Source organism: Tripterygium wilfordii, chromosome 1, assembly GCF_013401445.1.
Source record: "Tripterygium wilfordii isolate XIE 37 chromosome 1, ASM1340144v1, whole genome shotgun sequence".
Lineage (NCBI taxonomy): Eukaryota > Viridiplantae > Streptophyta > Magnoliopsida > Celastrales > Celastraceae > Tripterygium > Tripterygium wilfordii.
Genome location: NC_052232.1, coordinates 7,076,944 through 7,101,821, shown reverse-complemented (window position 1 = coordinate 7,101,821; position 24,878 = coordinate 7,076,944). Strand labels below are relative to the sequence as shown.

At 38.1% G+C, this 24,878-nt stretch overlaps 1 protein-coding gene across 2 annotated transcripts; it reads right to left on the bottom strand.

Annotated features, from left to right (window-relative positions):
- Window positions 1-4,102: 4,102 nt before the first annotated feature.
- Window positions 4,103-23,077, bottom strand: LOC120015187 (clathrin heavy chain 1). 2 transcript variants are annotated; one of them, XM_038867483.1, is made up of 30 exons: window positions 22,796-23,077; window positions 22,209-22,413; window positions 14,876-14,964; window positions 14,576-14,654; window positions 14,273-14,400; window positions 13,753-13,851; window positions 13,551-13,659; window positions 12,300-12,382; window positions 11,994-12,221; window positions 11,835-11,900; window positions 11,319-11,435; window positions 10,974-11,171; window positions 10,721-10,837; window positions 10,501-10,560; window positions 10,110-10,196; window positions 9,807-9,890; window positions 9,578-9,712; window positions 9,409-9,471; window positions 9,200-9,304; window positions 9,012-9,124; window positions 8,659-8,911; window positions 8,423-8,559; window positions 8,066-8,344; window positions 6,976-7,978; window positions 6,135-6,620; window positions 5,858-6,028; window positions 5,580-5,765; window positions 5,105-5,227; window positions 4,858-4,968; window positions 4,103-4,604 (listed from the first exon to the last, which is right to left on the bottom strand). In XM_038867483.1, the coding sequence occupies exons 1-30, from the start codon at window positions 22,838-22,840 to the stop codon at window positions 4,443-4,445; spliced, it is 5,121 nt and encodes a 1,706-aa protein (XP_038723411.1). In that variant the 5' UTR covers window positions 22,841-23,077; the 3' UTR covers window positions 4,103-4,442. The 2 variants fall into 2 exon arrangements, with proteins under 2 accessions (XP_038723411.1, XP_038723488.1); XM_038867560.1 differs by having other exon boundaries at window positions 12,300-12,379.
- Window positions 23,078-24,878: the final 1,801 nt, after the last annotated feature.

Below are 24,878 nucleotides of genomic sequence, written 5' to 3'. Positions count from 1 at the left end.
GGGTATGGCTTAGCGTGTGTGTCGTGTGTGTGGCCTGTGGGCCTTTAAAAAAAAAAAAGAGTAACATTTTTAGACCATCATTCACGGCCGCTCTGTCCTTACCACTTGCAGTTACTGAGGACTCTGCTTATGAATTTGACTCTGTATTTGTCTTATCTAAATCCAGCTTTTAATGCACTTGGGGGTTTTTTTTTACCTCAAGTGGATGGATGTGTGTTTGTGAAGCTGCTGATTTTTGTGGCGTTCTTTGTCCATATCTGGTGGGGTATAAATCCTTGGAGATTAGATCACATTGTCCTACAAAAGAAAAAGAAACAAAACTGCTTGAATTACAATCACCAGTTATTTAGGGCCCCCATTGAAACTCACAAGTCCATCATAAAGAAAAGTTAAAAGAACAATCACTCTCCCTCTGGTACTGATCCTGTTGTTTTTTTCACTGTGTCATGTTGTTTTCATGTATACAGTTTGGACTTTTATTGGGTGCAGCAGTATCTACTTATTTGCTATAGGCATCATAAGGAAGTTGTGCAGAATTCAACAGCATTTTGAAGAAGGAATCATGGGTATTTTAAACACAGATGGGTCACATGGTAGTTGGGGGAAAACAACTGAAAAATATGATGAACATGGAGACTAAATATCCATGTTGTGCATGTACCCACAGAAGCACAAAGTGCTTGTCTCATTTTTTTTCCTCCTAATTAGACTTTGATGAGGATAGAAGTATAGAACCCCATACCCTTTTTTAACAAGGAACTCATCCAAAACATGATTATCAGTAACTCACAAAACACGATCATATTGGACCCCATCCTATATGAAAAATCTTGGGCACATCAAATTTTCTCGTCTCACATGCATCGGACAATTACAGATCCTTTGGCCCATGAAAGTGGCTCCAAAGAAATTTGTTAGACTTGAAAGTTGAACTTAGGACTCTTACTTTTTACAAGAGTGTGTTTGGATTGAGGGATTTGGGGGGAAGGGAAAGGAAGGGAAATAGAGTTTCCTTCCAATTCCCTTGTTTGGATAGTTTATTAAAAATTAAGGGGAGGGATTTGAGGAGATTTGGAAGGAAGATTTCATTAAATTTTTGTTAAAATTCTTTCTCTCAAAAATGGAGTCATTTGGAGGGAAGGGATTACTAATTAAGTCATTTGTAAGTTAAATATCTATTTTACCCTTGTATATAATATTTTAACATAAAAATAAGGATAAATTAGTAAATTAAACAAATTTTCCTTCTTTCTTTTTTTTATCTATCCAAACATGGGAGAGGGAAAAATAATCCCCCTTCCCCTCCCTTCCCTTCTCTCCCCCTCCCCTCCATTCTCTTCCCTTCCCCCCAAATCCCTCAATCCAAACACACTCTAAGAGTTAATCCCAACCTGTCATCCAACCAACTCTCTTGAAGTTACAAGCAACTCCAATGGGTATTAGTTTCAAGTTCTTCATTTTATCTTGGTGTTTGTGCATCACCATATTGTCAAGAGTCCACCCTACAATGATTCCAAAATACAAACACTTGAAACACATCTATCATTTATACCATTTCCTTCTCTTTGGCAAGAGTCCAAAATGATTGCACACATGTCATTTTTCAATTGGTTTTGTGGGTTCAAATTGATAATTTAATAGACACTTGATATATGGAGTATGTACAAGTTTTCAAAATAGACACAAGTGTTGTTTTGCATCCATTGTGGTGCTTTAGCATTACACTTTGACAAGAAAGTGCAATTTCAAGTGTTGAATGTAGCATTCATTGTGGATGCTCTAAACCCTATACTTGATATTCGCTGAAGTTTCCTGAGCACATCATGATTTCTTCTCCAAATCAGCAAAAGCCCGAACTGAGCCGACAATAATTCAAGAACATTTTTCGTTATTGATTTTCAATTGCCCTTTAATTTACGTGCGACATTTAAAATTTGATTTGACGATGTGATCGAACAATATTTGATTGGCTAAATATAATTTTATTCTACCTCAACAATACATGTATTCGCATTTTCGTTCTTAAAATATATTTTTTACCAATTTCGTGTCTCAATTATTAGAAAATATCTTATTCTTTATTTGAAAAATTCCGATGATAGAAAAATCATATCTAACATTGGACAAACTTAAAATAAAAAATCTTATGTGACATATGTGGATTACACGTTGGATTATGGTTTTTTTTTATCCTTAAAACAAAAAAAAAAAAAATAATAATTCAACAAAAAAATCCCATCTCCCCCTTCTTTCATCAAATCAACTAAAGCTGCCTCCCCATCTATACAGTCGATCTCGGATTGTTCGACCGGATCTACCTGGGAGCCAATCTCGAATTCCCTTTACACTTCTCTCCGCAAATTCTAGAATCTCAAAGAATCGAAATTTGCAATTTCAAAGGTGACCTAGATTCCCTCTTCGAAATTTAACAGTTCAATTGGACCTTGAATCGATTGATTTCTCAAGGCATATGCAGTTTTCTTATCCGGTTTCAAAGAACTTGGACCCAAGATGAGGAATCTGAGGGTATTGAACTGCTCCTCGAGGGTTGAGTTTTTGCAAGATGGTGACGTCATTACAATTGGGAATGCATTTCTATTTCTCTTTATTGGTGAATTGCTTGTTACTTGGAGAAATTGGGGTTTGTGAATGTGATTTCACATCCTATATGGGAATTGGTGCAGCTATGCTTTTCATGTCCTAATTTCAGTTCCATTTCATTGAATGGACTCGTAGTTCCTGTTGATTCTTTGAAGAGCTGAAGAAAGGCTGTGAAGTTCATGGTTGATGCCATTGACGAGAATGATGTAGGTCAACTCAATGAATTTGAGGGCAAGAAGCTTGTCTAAGCTACCAAGGAAAGTACGAAACTTGATGAGAGTGGAGATGAGAATAATTCCTTTCTGGTTAGGTGAGGAACAAAGAGTGACACACTTTCATAGTTTAGGACGTATCATTGAAGTTTATCAAAGTATGTCCTAAAAACTTTACCGATTCCGACTTCCTCACTTGAAGTAGGGATGACAACGGATAGGGTATCCTTCCAATTAGTAAATACCAAAACCGTTTCCATTTAAGATACTCTATACCAAAACCGTTCCAAAACCATTTAAAAAACCATTTAAATTTCCAAACCCGGAATCGTTCCATAACCGTTTACCATCGGGTACCCGTTTACCATGTAACTTTTAATATTTTTATTTTTTTCTTTGATGATTATATTAATATAAATTAATATTAAGTATGATTGATATTAATTATGATTTTCTAATTCAAATTAGTCTAATTTATAGTTTTATTAGTATGCTTCTATAAATATATATGTTTTAATATGCTTTATCATGTTATAATTTAATATCACAGTAGTATACCTTTATAGATTATTTATAATATTATTACTATAATGAATCTTTTTATTAAACGGTTCGAGTACCTTAAACCCACACCAAAAACCAAACCCGACCCTAAATCGTGACGGGTTTGAAAACCAAAACCAAAAACATTTTCAAAACCTATAGGATCGGTTTTTGGGTTTTAAACGGATCGGATAACCTGCGGATAGTGCTCGGATCGATTTTTTTTGCCATCCCTAATTTGAAGGACTCACTTGAAGGATGAAATAAATATTTTCCCATAGATGAGATACAAAATTAAAAATAAATAAATTTAAGTACGAAAATGAAATTACATCTCAAATTGAGAGACGAAAAGTTACATTTTGCCAATGAATATCTTAACCACCATTAACGAAGTTGTTCAATTTTTGACTAATTTGAGTGCACCATAACTTGAAAACTTTGTTTACCATACAATAATTAAGGATTCCATTAAAAAAAAAGAAGAATATGCATGAACCAGGAGAAGACAAGGAAAAATAAGGCAATGCCATACAAGCAAGGGACTTGGCTAACAAAATTATTGTACGAAAGATGTAAATCATCTCATGCTATATTTTCAGCATCTAAGATATGAGCTACTTTAAACTATGAATCGGATATGATTCACCATTTAAATGATTATTGGTTTTCAAAATATGAAAACAATTCGCATTCCGAAGACAATGCTTAAGAAACAATAAAAAAAAACTTAAAACACCAAAATAAAATTAAACCAAACAAGATAACATTAGGCTGGAATGAAGTTTATAGATTATAGTTATCGGCCAATCCTGGTAACAGAAGAATAAACTAGTTTTGATACAGAGAGTCCTCAGATTGCTATCTAGCAACAGCCAAAAAAATCCTTTGATACAAAAGAATATTAAAATACATATCCACACCCCTAATATAAAACCAAAAATGCTAAATTTATTTCCAACTGCAAAAAAGAGAGAGCACTGACCAAGGAAACACCGCAAAATGGAATGGCGCAAAGCTGGGTCACTTATCTTAAGAGCGAATTTTCAATGCCGAAGTCCTTCAAAATGGTCTGTCCATGCGTAATCAGTAGTTTCCCATAGGTGGCATGCCAAAAGGTGGCATTGGAGGCATCCCCATACCTCCCATGGGTGGAGGCGGAGCAAAACCACCACCCATTCCAGGTCCTCCCATGCCTGGCATTGGTGGCGCAGGCAAAGCAAGAGGCAGTAACTGTGCATACATGTTCTGAAACAGCAAACGTGTATCCCAATCAGTTGACAAAAATTTCATACCCATGAAACAGTGAATTTTAAATCCACGCATGGGTGATTTTTTATTAGATGAGAAGCGCCTATATCATTCACACAGGCATGTTTAATTTATGTGTCCACTCTGCCCTCTTAAGACAATACAGGCAATCATATATTGATATGGGGAATTAAAGGAGGAAGAAAAAATGTCACAAGGCTATGACGAAGAGGAATCAAAAGCAATTAACCTGCTGTGCAATCACATCCTTCTCTTCCTCCTCTTTAGCCTTAACTTCTTTGAGAGCCTCAATTTTGTCCTTCACAAGTTCATCAACTTTGCCTGTATATTCACGGATAAACTGCAACGAAAAGAAGGTAAGCAAATAATCATATACAGAAATGGAAGCCATACATTCAAAATGAGACGACTCAGACTCCACTACCCAGCTATATTAGGTATCTGTATCACCATGATTAAAGAATAAAATGAATCACCTGCAACAGATATGGGAATGCAAAGTCAATCATATTGTTAAACCAGGCAAGCTCTAGAGCAACGTCTGGTCGTATTAAATCATAACAAACGAAGAGGCATGACGCGAAGCATTCCTTCTTGCCCTGCACAAACACATTATACGAAGGTCAATTGAAATTTTGAAATGCTAGACAAAACAAAATAACAAAGGAGTTACAACAACTAAATCCAACAATACAATCCTATATGGATGGCTGACCATGTATTCAAATCCTGGACCTTCTATTTAGAAACACGAAATTTTCAAAAATATTATTCAGACCAAATACTCTTAAGTTATTTAGTATTATAATGTAAAGCCATTTTATAAATGTTTTCATATCAGACAGAGCCAACGGAACTAACAGAAAAGGAGAAGGCTTCAGATTCCCAGATTAATATAGACATAAACATGTTGTAAATACAAGCACATATATCATAGACCGAGTCAGGTACCTGCTCAATGAAATAAACAAGCAATTCCTCCGCAAGTTCACGATCACCAGATTGTGAAGCTGTCTCCATGGCATCCTTGTAAAGGTTGTCCTTCTTTGACAAACCAATGGACTGCCTCCACCGGCCTGCTTTTTTGTAAATATAAGCAGCAACGCGTCTCATTTCAAGAAGCTCGTGTTTCTCAATCTGAAAAAATACAGCAAAGGCTTGTAAAATTGTAACCTCAAATCAAATTATTGTGAAATGAGAACCACAATGCTTAAAAATCTATGCCTCACCTTCTGTGCAAGGCCAATCTGGTCAAAGTTGTCATGAAACTCAATTGATTCACGCAGTCTCTCATAGTCTTCCTCCTCTATGTATATCTCATTCAAAGCCTCATTTACAGCAGACACATTGTTGCTCTGAACTGCAATCATGTATGGCTTCACAAGACGCAGGTGACCAGCCTGAAAGTAAAAAATATTATATATATATAAAAGAAAGAGTAAGAGCAGTGTCAAAAAATCCCACGCAAACTCATTAATAAAAACAATAGGCCAACCAAAGACAAACCTTCCGCATGATGTCAACAACACGTGTATGATCAACCCGAAGCGCAAGCACATTAAGAACATCATTTATGAGATCGGGATGTTCTTGCAGGTAAAAATGCACCGCCTTATAGTATAGCTCCACATTAGCAACTTTGACCACGACATCTTTGAACTGCATGTGATCCCATGCTTCAGGGGAATGGTTCATTATAGTTGTCGCGGCATTGTCAAATTCATCATATTGTATGTACAAATAAGTTAGCTCTTTCCAATGCTGTTGTTCATCGCAAGCTCGTATAAGCTTGGGGATATTGAGACGTGTTGAGAACAATTTGATGTGCTCCATAAGCTTCTCAGGACGATATCTAGCATATAGAACTCCCAATTCAGTGAAAATGCCCATGTGTGCACGTTCTAACCCTAGACCACTCTCCATGAGAGAGATCAACTCATTGAAGCATCCTCTATTCTGGTAATATTCACTGACTTCCTCCAAATCATCAACCTAGAGAATACACAACATATCATAAAATTGAGGAAAATACAGGAAGTACAATCATACAAAACGCAAAGTACAGAACAAAGAAACATGCAAATATTAGTTAAAATACTTAAATGTGGAAGACCACCAAAAATAAAGCTCTCATCGTTAAAAGAGCTCATTCTGAATAAGCACAGAAAGATACAGTATATGAATTAAATTAAAAATGGAGCCTCAGGCTTTCTTTCACATGGTTTTGACTCCCAAAAGGGTGATAACAGTAGCTAATCTGACAAATAGACACACTAGAATTTGAATGGCGGCCTTATATCATACAAAAAAAGGAAAACACAAATCAACACAGAACAGAATCAATTACCTGTACAATAATGTTGAGTCCACAAATCTGTGCCAAACGGAACTCCTCTGCATCAACACAAGCAAAGCAAACTTCCTTCCATGTCTTTGCACTATTTGCTTTGCGGGCTGCATCAACAGCACCCTGAAACTGTTTCAGCTTCACAAGTGTGCAAGCCAACTTGGCCCAGTTTGAAATAAATGCAAATATAATCTTTGCAGCCTCGTAAAGGGCATCATCATACAAGCGATCACCAACATTTTGAAGATTGGCCACATTTGGCATCAGAATAAATTCTTCAATATCACTCAACCTATCAATCTTGGCATAGGCAAAGATGAGCTCGCTGTCTACCTTGGGCTCCTTCACTTTCTGCCTAACCATTAGAAGGTACCTCACCAAGTCATGGTAGACATTTGCATCCTCTGCAGCACGAATAACCTCCAGGAATTGAGTAGTGTCTTCCGCACGAATAAATGACTCAATTGCATCACTCACTAGCCCTTCTCTAAGCTGAGCCTTCGCGACCTGGCTCCAAACTGCATCTTCTTCAACACGGAATGCAAACTCCACAGCCCGGTCAATGCTTCGGATGTTATCCAATAAGACATTAACAGCCTGAACATTCAAATTAAACTTCTTAAAAATTGCAAACGCTTCTTCGTAAAGTTGGGCTTCTACAGCTACCTCCCCAACCGCAGGGCCATCAAAGTTATCTAATCTGTTAATATAATCCATAACCCTAGGTGGGTCGGCCTTAATAGCTGTCAAGATGAGAAGGTTTTGTAGATTAAAATTGCCACTGAATGCAGAGTTTTGGAGCACAATCTTTTCAAGGAGTTCAATTAGTTCATGGGGCAAGTCAGCAGTCATGAAAGCTTTAACAGCTGCAGAAACTTGTTCTGGGCTCTTGCTTTCTGGCAAAGCAGTAGATACAACTTGATCAATGAGTTGTCTTCTATATTCATTCTCTGGATCAAGGACCTTCGCCCAGAGATCACCATCCATCCTTTCAACGACATATCTGAAATCAAAGTAGGACCATGTAAGATGCAAGGACAAATGTTCTAGTATAAAATCAACAAAAGCAATAACTATACAAATTGCACACCTGGCTTGCAACTTAAACAAAGAGTTCTTGTTTGTAACGTTAATGAGTTCATCATCACATTGTCCTCTACGGTAAGCCACAACAGCCAAAGTGGGATCACGTTTCTCACAATACTTGCCCACAACCCTTGAGTCATAGTAAGGATTGGTTGTGAGGAAGTGCTCGGGGTTGTTATTGCTATCAATAATAATTTTACCCAGGGCATTGTGGACATGCACATCTTGGCTTCCCTCACTCACAAGATGCTCCAAGAACTGAGTGAGTAATCGAAGTCGATTTCTGGAAACCAAAAGCAAAGCATGAGAACAATTTTACCAGAGAAAAAGAAGCACAAAAGCATGATGAAACCTCAATCACCTCTTTTCACACTGTTCCACAAGGGGCTCAACAGGAAGCAAAGAACGGACAGAGAGTATCAGTCCTTTGATAAAATCTTCTGGGCATTCATCATCTAGCAGCTGCCCCACAACTAAAGGAGCATTTGCAGGGTTCACCTATCAACAGAGGCATATAAATTCCCATATAATCAGAAGAGTGAGCCAACATGTGATACTTAATGCTACCATGCATATTTAAAGGAATAAATACAGTACCTTCTGAACATAACCTTCAATGTAGCGAAGCATGTTGTTGGAATATAAGTAGTGAGTGAGATCAGGAACAAAACCAAAACGATCACAAACATTAATCAATGGTCGTGCATCTGGAAGCTTGGCTTCCATCAGAAAGTTCTTTGTCTTTTCAGGATCATAAAAATTTGATTCTCTGGTAACCCGCTCAACCTCCTTTATTTGCCCAGTCTTGGCAGCAGCCTCAATGTACTTAAAATGTATATCAGGATCCTCACTGTCCCATTTTTCAAAGGAAAACAATTCATTAGTAACTAAATTTCGTAAGCAACCATGTTCAAACCAATGAAACAAGACATTAACAACTGAAAGATCACCTGGAACTCAAATATGACCCAAGGAAAAAGTACAACCCCTCATATGACTTGAATTGCTCAAAAATCTTAATGCATGCATCAGCACCCAACTGCTCAGAATATTCTTTTGCAACCTGCAAGAATCATTTAAATTAGCCAACGTAAATATGCAGAGATATCATTCTCTCGACAGATATTATAACACATACCTGCACAATCAGCTGGAGATTGCCTCTCAGATTGACAAGAAGAAGGTCCTTCATGCACTCCAAAGCCCATTCCCGTGAAAGAGTCCCGAAAAATTCAACAAGTGCCTGTAAAGGACGAAGCATCCCTTAACAACCAGGCATGATTGGCTTCTACAAATACATGATGGAACAATACATTTTACTACTGCAAGATACTGTACATCATATACCTGAGGCTCAATTGCATGAGTATTCACAATGACACGTTTAATATCAGGCAACTCCGAGTAATGCTGCATATGATTAGAAAGCCAATGATTAAAAAAGAAACACTAAATCCATTTAAGAATGCTAATTATTGATAAATAAAGAAATGGGAATCAGAATATGAATTATTACTTGCAAAGCTCGCACATAAAGACCAGCTTTTTCACATAGTTGAGCAATACGAGGACGATCATAGTGGCTGAACATTCCATTAGCTAAAATAGCATCAGCTACATTGGGAAAAGTTACAAGATTAATTTCCAAGACCTGCGTAAAAGAAATTCAGAAATGAACTTGTGCAAATTAGATATAACTCATAGTTCACAGCGTAACTCAATAAAAAATTGAACACACAATTAACCTTTGTTTGAAGAAAACCGTGTTCGGGTAGATTAGGCTTCAAAACATCTAATAGAAATGCAGTTGCTTCACGGATCAAATTCCTCTGGAAAGGACAAGAAAAAAAAATTCATAGTTAAGACAAAGCAAAGCTATATGGTAGCACCCAAGTTTTCCAATTCAGCAGTTTGATCATGATAATTAAAAAATGAAATGCAGCAACCAACAGAAGTACCAAAATTTCACAATAAAATTGAATGATGACAGCACATAATCAAAGAATTTGTGCTATGGCCTAATAATAGAAGCATCATTAGTAAAGGACCTGCAGAAAAAGATCTGTAATGGTGTTGTAATCAACTGGACAGCCTCCCTCCATTTGTGACATCATCAATGCAAAGTTAACAGCTCCCTGCCATATAATTCAAAAGGTAATATCTGGTTGCACTTTTAAAAAATAGCTTTAAAAGGAGATCTTTTAAGTAATAAATACAGAGATCGAAAGACGACTTCCAGAACAAATAAACTTCTTATAAATCTATTATTTGAAAAGACGAGTTTTCTCCCGGACTAGCGATTGTTGAGACTGCATCATGGTGAACATAGCACAAAACTTCAAAATCCAATATACTTAACCAAACCATATGTCTATTTTTAAATCCAACAACCATTACAGCTCTGAAAACACTTGAATGAAATTACTTAAGTGCACATACCTGCGGGTCTGCACGGAGAATAGTTTGCAGGAGAAACAAATAATCAGGTGTGTACCCAACCTAAAGTAAGAAGGAAAGCACAAAAGGATGAGGCTCCATTCATATTATAACAAAAGCTATAACTAGGACAAAGGTGGTGGGTAACATTCATCCTAGACTTTCTTCCCTTCCATGAAAACATTCCAAATCAATAAGGCAAGATAGAGACGGTGCTGCTTACTTGCTTTGAGTAAATCAAAATTTTGTCAAACTCCCTCCGCTCAGCAAAAGCAGCAACAACTTTTGGTGTCGCTCTAGCTTTAATATATATTTTCAGTGCAAGATCATTATCCACAGTCTGCATCATTCCACAATAAAAATGAAAAAAAAAAAAGTTAAATCAAACCCACATATTTTCCCAAGACAGAGGCCTGGAATTTCTTAGAGCTCAAAATTTTACTCAAGGAACTTTCACTCTTTTATGCAGGGCAAACCTTGACAAGGTCTCCAAGTTCCTCGCTACATTCCAGCTTGTCCTCCGCCAACCAATTCTCCAAAAGATTTTTTTTGTTCTGATTCACAACAAGGCGTGATAGTTCCAATGACTCGAATGCATTAAGTTTTCCTCTTGTTAGAAGAGTACCGAAGTACTGCAGCAGCGGTGGTGTTTGCCCCGCTTGCACAGGAACGCTCTAACACAATAGAAAGATAAAACAAGTTAATCAGCTATGTATGGAAATATTATTCCTGTTTTACAACAATTTTTATTAAAGGATTGTCCAAAAGGAGAAAATAAAATATTGAAGGTAACAGGTCATAATACAAAAACCAAAGAAAACCTGAAACTTGGCAACTGTGTCAGGTGTACGAAGGATTCCCTGTGGAGACTCTGCAGCAAGTTCAGCAGCTTCTTTATACTTTGTTTGCGCAAAAAGTTCTTGGAAACGCTGGACAACCTGAGTGTCCAGGACAACAGTCAAATAACATCTCAGAACATAATAGATGCAAAAGGAAGTCAAATCATGCATGCATACAAATCGTGTTAAAAAAACAGAGCCAACCAAATTGATAATATGTCACGTGCTGGAAAGAAAACATTGTTCTTTGCTAAAGGAAAGAAAGAAAACATAAAAACAAAAATGCAAAGAGTGTTCAGCAATGGAACAATCAAAGCCATGAAAGAATCAGGCACTTTTAGTATCACTACCATGCATGTGTTGGCAAAATTAACAATTATACTTTTGAAAAAGAAATCACTTCAGAGAGAACTTCTAGTCGCTTACAATCCGATAAAAAGAAGAAGAGAAATGATGGATCTTAAATGGGTAAAAAGGGAAGCAAATGTCAGTATCTACCAGATTTTCAGCTCCAGGAAGGTTCCCTCTTTTTGCGAGATTGACCGCAAGTTCCAGATTGTTCAACTGAAACAATGATAACCAGCTTAATATTCCAAATATCTCATTCATTATTTTGTCCTACCACAAGAAGAAGGCAAGCACATAGACATGACATACTTGACCACTGACAAAGGGTACAATTGTTGCTTCATTAACAGTAGCCAGTAAAACCTGGCCTCGCCTATTGATTGCATAGAAACCCCCTGCTTGCGAAGCTTCAGCAGTCAAGAATATTGGGTCTGGACTAATTCTATTTCTGTATACAGCTGTAGCTGTCTCCAAATCATAAACAAATAGTAGTCCAAGCTTGGTGATCACGTAAATCAAACTGTACTTATGGGATACCTGTCAATTGGCATATTCATAATTAAATACCGTACTTGCAATCCACTAAAAAGGTGCAAAAATCAGCATCCAACAAACCTGCATTGCGACTGGAAAGTCATCAGCAAAATCAGGAGGGAAGAAAAGATCGGCCTGTTTCTTTGTGAATGACGGCTTACCTGCTTAGAAAGTTGCGTTGTTAGAATGGAATGATATCCAGAAATGAAGAATGCAAGATGATAAAGGGACAAAGTATTGTTACTGGCTTTATTTGTTGTTATTGGCTATCATAACAAACAAACAAAAAACTTATTTAACATGGTCCAATACTCAAAAAAAAATCTCAACAGTTTCCCTCCAGAGAAGAGATAAATACTTGATTCAAAAAAATAGATAAACATAATGCACACTGCACCGCCTACGAATTCAAAAGAATGGAGTTCAACAGCCATATTTCAGGCATCTCCTTCAAATTCAGGAGAGTCAAATCATCCTCTTCAATTAATAGAGAGACATGATACAACATATCAATAACCCAGCTTGTCGATATTGTCTCTTCAAAAACTCTGATGATTCCTTGGTGTATCAGTGCACCTACAGCCTATAACAACTATAGCAGTATAGCACCGATGCAAATTAAGATATCAAAATCCTAATTGTTTTTTAAAACAAAAGGAATAAATCACAAAACAAACAGACAACAAAGAGGCAAAGAAAAAAGTGAACTCAAAGGCCAAGTACCAAAATTCGATATACACAGCGGATTGTAGTTGGGAATTTGTAGCCTTACAAGTTAGAATCATGGTTTATTTTAACACCATTATACTTTATTATGTCATTCTTTAAACGTATTTCACATTCAATGCCCTAATTTTTGTTAATTTCCTGATAGGAGTCCCAAAGTCGTTACAGCAATACAAATGAAGCCCTTTTATAGCAAGTGAACTTTTTCTTTTACAAATTTTAAAATTAAGGGATATTTTCAGCAAATTTACTCTTGAGACCTCGCCATCCAAAGAACCCTTGCAGATTTAATGCCAGGACTTGGTACAACATTTAGATATTTAAATCTTCTTCCTTTCCTCCACCACTCTTACTCCTCCAATTAAGCAAATCTTAGAACCTAGTCTACTATCCCAGTTTTCAAAAGTTTCCAATCGTCAAAGCCAACAAAATAATGACCTTAACCTAGTTCCAGAAATCCATAAAACCCCATAACGCTACTGCAGTAGGTACCACTTTATAGTCACAAATGGATCGTAACAGCCCCTAACAACAAACAAACCACCATCACAATAACCAGACAACTTCATCACAAACATCACCGACTCAAAAAAGATTTAAGTTTACCAGGCTGGGCACCAAGTTCGATCACATGCAACTTTGATGTAATCTGACCAGCATTAAAGGTCTTAGTGGCGAACGATATGAGAACAGAAGGATTCTCATTCCCCGGAATCTGTTTTAAAGCAAAAATAAACAAACATATATATTAGCCCAAATACAAAATTTAAACAGTCAATTCCAGAAAGCAAGGGGAAGTTATTGAAACCTTAAATTGTGCAAATGCTGCAGCATGTGCCTCCAGAGCTTGACTACGCTGCTGATCAACAGAGAAAAGTTGCATGTTTCCTTTAACCAATTGTTGGCGCTGTAAACAAAACAGAACAAGGAGGTCAATCGCTCATCAACATTCTTTTTTTTTTTTTTTAATTATGGAGCTGCTTATAGAGTAAAAAATGAAGATCACACAACAAAGATATAACTAAAGGATTACATGGCAGTAAACTGAAGCCTGCTTCATTTTATTTTTGAGGCACCGGCCAACTTATTAAATGGAGTTCCCAACAATTTGAAAATCAAAACAATACATGTGGAAAACTCGGGCAGTCTAATTCAACAAGATTTCAGGACAGCAATTAGGTAAAAGGGAACCAACTCGTTGTCACTGCCCCAAGAATGTAAAGTACTAGCACTACTATTCTTTATTTACTTTGCATAGAAAGTTTCATCTCTTAAAATTATTTGATTAGAATACAAATTTTAAAGCAACACCGGAAGCAGCACCATACCTCAGGTGAACCAGGTGCAATTCCAATCAAAACCAACCACTTCTCGGTAGGATCACATCGATAGTTTATTATCTGATTGTTCGCCAAATTCGCTGTTCTCTCAAACATCTTTGCAGGTTCAGAATCCCCTACATGTGATAACCAGTAGAATTAATATTACGAACAACAATTGAGCATGCCAAGTGTGCAAATATCATAAACAAACTCATTTCTCAGAATCATAAGCCATAAGAATCCTAAGAAATAGAAGCTCAAGAAAGTAAATTAGTTGTCTACGGAAAAAGGTGTCTTTTACTCTTTTACCTTCAATAGACCAATGATACACAGATGTCTGTGTGACGAGCCCCAACATCTTTGGTGTGATCCACTTCCAAAAGACAATCTATCCATAAAGCAATGAGGTTAGTCCAGCTAACAAAAGTGATCATTTTCAACTATGAAAATAATTTTCTTCCATTATCTTCTGGTAAATAGCAGTCTGGAACGCGGGTATGGTGACTCAAACAAGCTTACCGCCACTGGCACCACATCGCAACCAGTGGCGGTACTGTACATCAACTTGACTAAACTAAAATACATGAATAAGCTTTTAAAGATCTTCACCTGCTCTGGCATCTGATGTGATTTCATTTTTGCCTTCATTTCAATGTTAAATATCTGTAAGTGATCTTGGGTAGTTCCCGGAAGTTGAGCTACATTCAAAAAGAAAATTTTAAATTACCTCATAAATATGAAAGAAACAATAACGTTAAAATATTAATTTCCCCCATACACAGGAAAATCTCAATATAGGTTATGTGATTAGCATTTAATGTGAAATTTCTCTCTTTTATCAGAACAAATAAAACTATATTCAAGAAATGGTAAAAATTAAAAGAAAACACAGCTCATAAGCATTTAGTATACTCAAAACGCAAATTAAACAAATCCCTAAGAGAAATGTGAACCAAAACAACAACAATATTATGACAAAATGTGCAAGCTTGGCCAAATGAACGTAAAGGAACATTTTTTAACAATGTCACCATCATATTATCATCACCAGCATTGCAATCAAGGTCCGCATAACAGAATTAGAATGCTTATTACAGACCAGTAATAATTTTTACCAATGTCACCATCATATCATCATCACCGGCATCGCAATAAAGGTCAGCAAAACAGAATTAGAATGGAAAAGGATGAGAGTACAGAAAGAAAATTTTAGCAGTACAAAACACGCTATTTCTATAAAGAGATTAGTGAACAGTCTCTGAAAACAGCATGCAAAGTTAATATTTCAGCAGAAAAGCTACCACCTTAATAGATGAAATTCATTCTATTACTGCAAGATTCCTACATCAAAACCCACCCTCCCCGCCACCCAAAAGTGGAAAACCTTTTGTGCAGAGTTTAATGCATCGTTGTTATGGATCAATGATGAATCCTTGAACCTATTTCGGTTGAGTTCACCTCCTCAAGATGAAGAAGTAGACTCAGAGTTTGAGAATAAATCTCGTTTGTATTGATTTCCTCCTCCCGATGCTTACAATATGGGCTCCATAAATAGACATGCAAATTAACTATTAGGATTAATATCCTTTATTCTAGGCAAGACATACGGCTATAAATGCCTAATATTAATTGGTAAGTCAATACTTGAGTATAGCTATCATTACTCCTTAATTTAAGCTTTGCTTTATTAGTGACGATAGGCCCCATAACTTTCTTGACCTTTCTTCCGCATTCATAGGCTCCATTAATTCACCGGCATTCATTCCCTCTATCTATGCTGCCTCCGGATCCACTAATGCAGCTGGTAAAGAGCCTGATTTCCTTTGCTGGAACTAGCAACTTGGGCCTCTTTGATCTTGAGTCTTCTTGCCCGGTTGTAAGCCCTCTTCATTGCCTTACTTGGGTGTTCATCATTCCTTCCCTCTTGGAGTGAATCCTTGTCCTCAAGGATTAAGTTTGGAAACTGCAGTTTTAACACGAGTAAGTCTTCCCACGTGGACTCTTCCAAGGGTAGAGACTCCCATTGGATTAAAACTTCCCATCTGTAGCGACTCCCCCTTTTGATTCTTCGGTACTCCAGTGCTTTCAATGGTTGGATGATAATCTCTCCCTCGGTATTCATCGGAGGCAGTTGTGGTGCAATTAAGCCAGGGTCTCCTACACGTCTTTTCAATTGTGACACGTGAAAAACAGGGTGGATATGTGTTTCAGGGGGCAAGTCTAGCTTGTATGCCACGGCGCCGATGCGTTTGATAATTTTGTATGGACCATAGTACCTACTGCTAAGCTTATACAAGGCTTTTTGTGACAAGGATTTCTGTCGGTGTGGTTGAATCCGCAGATACACCTGATCCCCCAACTCAAACTGTTCATCTCGTCGACCCTTGTCCTGATGCATTTTCATACGGTTATTCGATCTTTCCAGATTTGCCTTGAGTTCACGAAGAAGTTCATCTCTCTCTAACAACTCTCTATCAACCTCATTATTGAGGGACCTTCCTTGTTGATAATGGACCAAAGCCGGCGGTGGTATGCCATACAAATACTCAAATGGTGTCCGTTTGGTCGAAGAGTGATATGTAGTATTATACCAATACTCGGCCCAGCCGAGATGATCCTCCCATCGATGTGGATTTTGGTGGACGAACGCACGTAGATATTGCTCTAGAGAGCGATTAGTCACCTCAGTTTGTCCGTCTGTTTGTGGGTGGTAAGCCGAGCTCATAGAGAGTTGAGATCCTTGAAGTTTGAAAAACTCATTCCAAAAATTACTGGTGAAGATACGGTCCCTATCGGTGATTATAGAGCGAGGAATACCATGTAGTTTGGCAATGTTAGAAACAAAGAGGTGTGCAATGGACTTAGCTGTGTAGGGATGCACCATTGCAATGAAATGAGCATATTTGGTGAGCCGGTCTACTACTACCAATATTCCATCGTACCCATTGGATTGGGGTAATCCTTCAATGAAGTCCATGGTAATATCTTCCCACACCCTCTCTGGAATTGGCAACGGCTGTAGTAATCCGCCCGGTCGTCTAGAATCGCTCTTGATTCTTTGACATATATCGCAAGAGGATACATAATCTTGAACATACTTCTTTAAACCTTGCCAGTGGAACAAATGTGATACTCTTACCCATGTCCGAAGTACTCCAGAATGCCCACCTTCAGCTGAATCATGGAAATGGTGCAGTAGCCTCCTTCTTAGTTCAGCATCATGTGGTACTACCGTCCGCCCTTTATAGGTGATATAGTCTCCACTAGTCTTGTATTCGGTCATAGTGCTCGGACTGTCTTTCATCCTCTGTTTGATCTCCGTAATATAGGGACAAGTGCGAGTAGCTTCTCTGATTTCATCCCAGACTGCACAAATTGGTCCAGTAATGGCCTGCAACTCTGGTTGTTCGGTTCTTCGAGAGAGTGCATCGGCCACGAGATTGATTCGTCCGGGGTTGTAGTAAATTTCGAAATCGAACCCCAAAAGCTTGGCCACGAATCTTTGTTGCTCTGGTGTGCCTACCCTTTGTTCAAGGAGGTGTTTAAGGGGTTGTTGGTCCGTAAAGATTTTGAACCTTTTACCCATCAAGTAAGGCCTCCACAAGCGCACCGCTTCAATGATTGCCAACATCTCCTTGGCGTACACCGACCACCCTTTCTTCTTTGGACCTAGAGCCTTGCTCAAGAAAGCTATTGGTCTTCCTTTTTGGATTAAAACAGCCCCAATTCCGGTGTCACAAGCATCAGTATAAATTTCAAATTCCTCGCTAAAATTAGGCATTGCAAGTACAGGAGTCCTAGTCATTGCATCCTTCAGATTGTGGAATGCCGTGATTTCTTTGGTAGACCATTGAAACCCTCCTTTTTTTAACATGTCGGTGAGAGGTTTAGCGATAATTCCATAGTGCTCCACAAACTTCCGGTAGTACCCAGTTAATCCGAGGAATCCCCGAAGAGCCGACACATTTTTGGGAAGTGGCCATGATTGCATTGCTTCTATCTTTCGTAGGTCCACCTTGACTCCTTCACTTGAAATAATATGCCCCAAATACTCTAGTTCCGCTTGTGCGAACGCACATTTGGAAGGTTTGATATAGAACCTGTGAGATATCAAAATCTTCAACACTACCCGCAGGTGTGATACATGGTTATCCAAATTGTTAGAGTAAATGAGAATATCGTCAAAGAATACAAGAACGAATTTTCTCAGAAAATCCTGAAAGATGGAGTTCATGGCATACTGAAATGTTGATGGTGCATTGCAAAGGCCAAACGGCATTACCATATACTCAAAATGGCCATTATGCGTGCGAAAAGCCGTCTTATGGATGTCTCCCTCATGTATGCGGATTTGATGGTACCCTGCTCGTAGATCTAACTTGGAAAAATATTGTGCACCATGCAACTCGTCAAGCATGTCATCCACTGTTGGTATAGGAAATCTATCCTTCACGGTGGCCTCATTGAGTGCTCGGTAGTCGTTGCAAAATCTCCACGAACCATCTTTCTTTTTAACTAGCAATACTGGTGATGAAAATGGACTATTACTAGGTCGAATCAATCCACTTTGAAGCATCTCCTTCACTTGCTTTTCTATCTCGTTCTTTTGAAAATGGGCGTAACGATAAGGCGCTACGTTAATCGGCTTCAATTCATCCTTCAATGGAATCCGGTGGTCATACACTCGTTGCGGGGGCAGGGACTTTGGTTCTTCTAGTATTTCTTTAAATTCCTCCAGCAAATCTTGTACCTCATTTGGAATTTTGTTCTCCGGTTGTTCGAGATTTTCCACCAATGATGTTATTTCCTGGATAACAAAACAGTGACTTCCACCCCGCCATTCTCGTTCCAGGACTGCTGCCTCCACAGTTCTTCCACTATCAGGGGTTTGGGCAATTAATTTCACCCATCCATCTCCCCATAAGAACTCCATGGTCATATTTTTGTAATCTGACACTACTCTTCCCAGACCTTCTAACCATTGTACTCCGAGTACCACATCAAGCCCAACTAACGGTAATACGAAGAGATCCACCTTCATTTGAATGTCTTGAATTTTCAGCATTGTTTCTCTACAAATCTCCTTGCACTGCAGACTTTCCCCATTGGCCACACGTACTTCGAAAGGATCTATGGCTTGGATTCCTAACTTTAATACTTTTGCCACCCTACAATTGATGAAATTGTGTGAGGAACCGTTGTCTATCAGAACCGTTACTGGCTTATCTCGGACCCGTGCCCTCAACCTCATGGTTCTGGGCCCTTTTACTCCAGCTAATGCATGAAGTGATATTTGCGGGTCATTGGGTCCTTTCTCTGGTGTTTCCGCATTCTCCTCTTCACCTCTCGATGTCACTTCTTCATCTACTGGCTCAATAAGAAATGCTTGTGCTACCTTACAACGATGGCCCGGAATGAACTTTTCGTCACAATTAAAGCAAATACCCTTCTCCCTCTTCTTTTGTATCTCATCCCAAGAGAGGCGCTTCGCCCCTGGTGGTATGTTCTTGGCTGGAGGTAGAGATGGTGTTGCACTGGCTTTCCATCCCGTTGCTGAGCTGCTTGGTTTGCGTTGGTCCTTCCATTCTGGTGTTGAACTGGCCAGTTTGAAAGGTTCTCCCCTTTCCCCTCTTTTTGACTCCATTAAGTGCTCGTTCTCCAAGCGAGCATATTCGATAGCCTTCCGGACACTTTTTGGCCTGTTAATCTTTACCCCACGAGCAAGTTCGGGCTTTAGGCCCCCAATGAATGTTCCAACTAAAGCTTTCTCCGGCCACCCGTGCACCATGGTGGATCGCCTCTCGAAGTCTTTGAGGTATTCTCTTAATTCTCCGGTTTGTTTGACCCGAGACAAGGCTTCATCGTGGTTGGTATACCCTGTTGATCCAAACCTTGCTGTCAACTCCTTCTCGAACTCCTTCCAACCAATTGATTTCTTCTTTTTATGGTACGTGCGAACTAACCACTGCCACCATAGGTTTGCTTCCCCTTCTAAGAAGAAGGCTGCATAATCCACCCTCTCTGCTCGCTTGATATTTTGGAAAGCAAAGAATTGGGTTGCTCGGCTGATCCAGGCTACTGGGTCTTCACCGTTGAAAGTTGGAAAGTTCATTCTTGGCTTGTATATCTCCTTATTTCGCCTGGGGTTTTGATTGGTCTCCTCTTCTTCTTCGGATGAATCCTGCGTTGACCTTGACCCATCGCTTGTCTCACTTCCATAATAAGATGATGATGACCCACCTTCACTCTGCTGTACTTCTTTCTCCTTCTTGCTTTTTTGTCTTTTCTCCTTTGTGGTTTTCTTTGTGGCTTTCTGTCCTTGTAACAAGGATTCCAGCTGGGAAAACCTCTGCTGCATCACTTGTTGGATCGTTTGAATTTCAGTGTTGATAGCTTGGACATTTGATTCGAGAACCTCCATTCTTTCCTTTTGTGTTGCCATAAGAACAAGAATTCAACCGTTGTTATATCTCTCAACGAGAGCACCAATGATGAATCCTTGAACCTATTTCGGTTGAGTTCACCTCCTCAAGATGAAGAAGTAGACTCAGAGTTTGAGAATAAATCTCGTTTGTATTGATTTCCTCCTCCCGATGCTTACAATATGGGCTCCATAAATAGACATGCAAATTAACTATTAGGATTAATATCCTTTATTCTAGGCAAGACATACGGCTATAAATGCCTAATATTAATTGGTAAGTCAATACTTGAGTATAGCTATCATTACTCCTTAATTTAAGCTTTGCTTTATTAGTGACGATAGGCCCCATAACTTTCTTGACCTTTCTTCCGCATTCATAGGCTCCATTAATTCACCGGCATTCATTCCCTCTATCTATGCTGCCTCCGGATCCACTAATGCAGCTGGTAAAGAGCCTGATTTCCTTTGCTGGAACTAGCAACTTGGGCCTCTTTGATCTTGAGTCTTCTTGCCCGGTTGTAAGCCCTCTTCATTGCCTTACTTGGGTGTTCATCAATCAACCACAACAAAGAGGAATAAATACCCATGACTTATCCATACATGCAAGGATGTTCCAATCAGCAAAGTATACTAGGATAGAGTCAGACTCCCAAGTGTGATTTAAGCTGACATTTGGTACATGAATCCCTTCTGGAATGGGAACGGTCAAGTCCAGGTAAATCAGGAATTATGTTCCACGAAAAAAAAATTCAGTTCCACTAATTTAAGGAATCCAAGGTTCCAGACTGACGGACTCAAACCCAGAATCTGCAATTCTGGTCTTTAACGGAATTCTCACATGTCCAATGACCTCAAAGCCCATATATTTGTTTTTCAGACTTTCACATTTACATAATAATATGTTAAATTTAAATATATTAATATAGCGTAAACATCAATAATTACGTGTAATAAATCATCCACATCACATTAATTCATTGCTTGTGTAAGACGAGAGGGCAACTTAGTCTTCCAATTCATATCCTTTCCATTCCCAAATGCAATATTGCATGCCAAACATAGCAATTCAAGATTCCCATCGTAATACCTTGATGTATTGCACATCATGAATCCCTTTCCCGTTCTTGTTCCTATTCCCATTGGCAACGAAAAATCACCATAAAAGCAAAGATCCAGGTCATTAAAACATTAGTTTTACAAATAACACTCTTTCCAGCCCAATGCAGCTAGTGGCAACTACTAAAGAGCAAAGGCTAAGAGTCATAGACAAATAAAAAATATGGCTGCCTGAAAACGTCACTTTTACAACTAGTTATTTATATATATGAACCAAAAGTGTACATACAAGCAAAGATAGTTAGTTAGCTCATGTGATAACGTGGCAGCAAAGATCATATCAACCAGATAGAAATCACCAGTAAAATTCAACAAACAGCAATAGAACGAATACAAATCCATAACAGCTGAATGTAGATGATACACAACCATGACAACAATGAATTGAACTTCGTAACCTACCTTTCAGAGCAAGGATTCTTGAATTTGGATTCATCAGCGCTGAATCTGCTGTAATAGGCCTCCTCAAAGGCTGCATTGGCTGATTCATGTCAATGATGACAACGCTATTCTGAGGGGCTGTTTCTCGTACACAAATATACTTATCTGATTCCATGGTAACATTTGTAAACGTGATGAATTGCTGACTAATCCCAACACTTGGCAGCTGCGAATACATGAGATCGCACAAACTCACAATTCAGCTCCTCAGTAATGCATGGAATATCAAAAAGCGAGAACAAAGTAAGTCGAACATGCGTCTATCATAACAAGATTTCCGTAGATCTAAGATCCATAACAACTCTAGCACACACTAAGCAGGGCGAACACTCCAAATATGGAAAATCGAACTAAATCACAACACGTCATGACACTTAGCACCAAAACTCAATCATCTAAAACCACTAAGCTTCTGCAATAACCATTTCGATATTCCACACAATTACACATCTCAATTCAGCTCGAAACTCAAAAAAAAAAACCGAGGAAAGATGCATCGAGCGAGCAGAAAAAGCCAATAGCTAGCGAGCAAATGAGAGAACACTTACAGTTAAGACCTCTTTCATGGCGATCGGGGCGTTCGCGGCAGCCATGGTTGCTCAGGTAGACGGCTGAATAACGACAAATCAGATCTGCCGAATTCTCGACAGTCAAAGCCAAAACTCGAAATCGGGGATTCAAATCGCTGCGAGATCCAGAGCAGCGACGAAACCCTAAAAGCGTTGTTCAAGCAGAAAGACAAAGATCTACAGGGAGAGGAGAAGAGAAAGAGGGGAACATGAAAGAGTGATGGAAGGAAATGGAACGAAATAACAATAAGCAGAGATCTCAACTTAAAAAAAGAAATGCTAATATTTATTTTAAAAATGTATTATCCTTATTCCATACAACGGAGTACGTACCTCTTTAAATGTGATCAGGGTTGTTTGACAAAGCTTATTTTGAAGCTCATAAGCTAGCTTATAAGCTTCAAAATAAGCTATACCAACATGTGCAACTAACAACGGACAGCGGTGGTTCGGTTGCTAATTGATTCAAAAATGGCATGTAACCCATCACTTTTGTAATTGGTAGCCCATTGCATCCTAAGTTTAGGTGATATGTCTACTCAGCAATTATATATGGATAAATTTTAAATTTTAAAAACTAAACGCAAATACTCTTTCTCCTCTCTTTCATCCTCACGTTTCTCCCTCTCCTCACTCTCTCCTCCTTCTCTCCTCTTTTCGACGACCATCCGACCACCGACCTACCGATTTGAAGCCCTGGAGCACCATGAGTCATCCCCAACTTTCGTTTGCTGCTAACAGCCACCTATTTCACTGGAATCTGGCCTTGAAGTTGCGGCCAACGAAACTTTTAGAGCCTGATCAGGCCACCATAAGCCACCCCTCCATTAACCACCACCACCGTTGAACTTGCCTTGACGAGCTCTACATGTTTCAACCCTTAGATGATCGATATCGTCGCTGGAAAGTGAAAACTCATTTGTGACTCGATTGTAACCCAGTTTTGGACCATTAACTAGGTATATTTTTTATTTGCCTTCATGTTCTGAATGTATAGATGATTTATTTCAGAATCTATTAATTTTGGTGTCATTCTACTGGTTTTAATCTGAGACAGAAGGTTATTTCATTGTTTTTTTATGGTTATTCCATTGGTTTTAATATGAGACAGATGGTTATTCCATTGTTTTTTATGGTTATTCCACTTTTTTTTAATCTCAGACATATTGTTATTCCATTGTTTTTAATATCAGACATATAGTTATTCCATTGTTTTTAATATTAGACATATAGTTATTCCATTAATTTGATGTCATTCCATTATTTTTTCAATGATTTAAAACAATGATTTCGTTATTTTTTGTTTTTAATTTCATTTCATTGATTTTTGAGTGTTGATAAATGATTTTTTTATGAATTTTCACTTACAATATGGTGGTTAATAATGAAGATATTATGTTCGTGGATGAATGGGGTCGTTGATAGGTTGAATAACAATAACACTGAAGTGGTTAAACGAATAAACAATGTAATTCAAATAAATCTCAATGGATTTCAAGTAAAAAATAATGATTTACTTATTCCACTATTTCAAGTCAATGAAATAAGCATTGCTCTGGGACGAAATTGAGTGGAATCAGTTATTTCATTGTTTTAATGCAGTGAAATAACCATTGGTTTGAGACAAAATTGAAAGGAATAAGTTATTCCACTGTTTTAATTCATGGGATAAACATAGGTCTGAGTCGAAATTCATTGTTTTTTGATAACACAATCCATATTTCATTGTTTTTTAAAAGAACAGTACATAATCCATTGTTTTTTGAAAACACAGTTAAGAATCAATTGTTTTTTTGAAAGCACAGTTTTTAGTCCAGAACAAGTTCAAAATCCATTGTTTTTTTGAAGAACAAGTTCAGAATCCATTGTTTTGAGTCCAAAATCAAATATTTTTTAAACTAGAATCAACTGTTTTTAGTCCAGAATATACTTTTCGAAATTCCATTGTTTTCAAAAATAATGGAATTAAGATTTGTCTGATAAAACCTATCGACAATGGAACTTGTTAGAAAAAGGTTTATGTGTTGATTCTGAATATGTAATTTTTTTTTCTAAATCTAAT

Coding starts and splice junctions, on each gene's coding strand:
- LOC120015187 (XM_038867483.1), bottom strand. CDS start 22,840: ATGGCTGCCGCGAACGCCCCGATCGCCATGAAAGAGGTCTTAACT. Junction 10,197..10,500: donor TTCTCCGTGCAGACCCGCAG/GTATGTGCACTT, acceptor ATTATATGGCAG/GGAGCTGTTAACTTTGCATT. Junction 9,713..9,806: donor ACGGTTTTCTTCAAACAAAG/GTTAATTGTGTG, acceptor TCTTTTACGCAG/GTCTTGGAAATTAATCTTGT.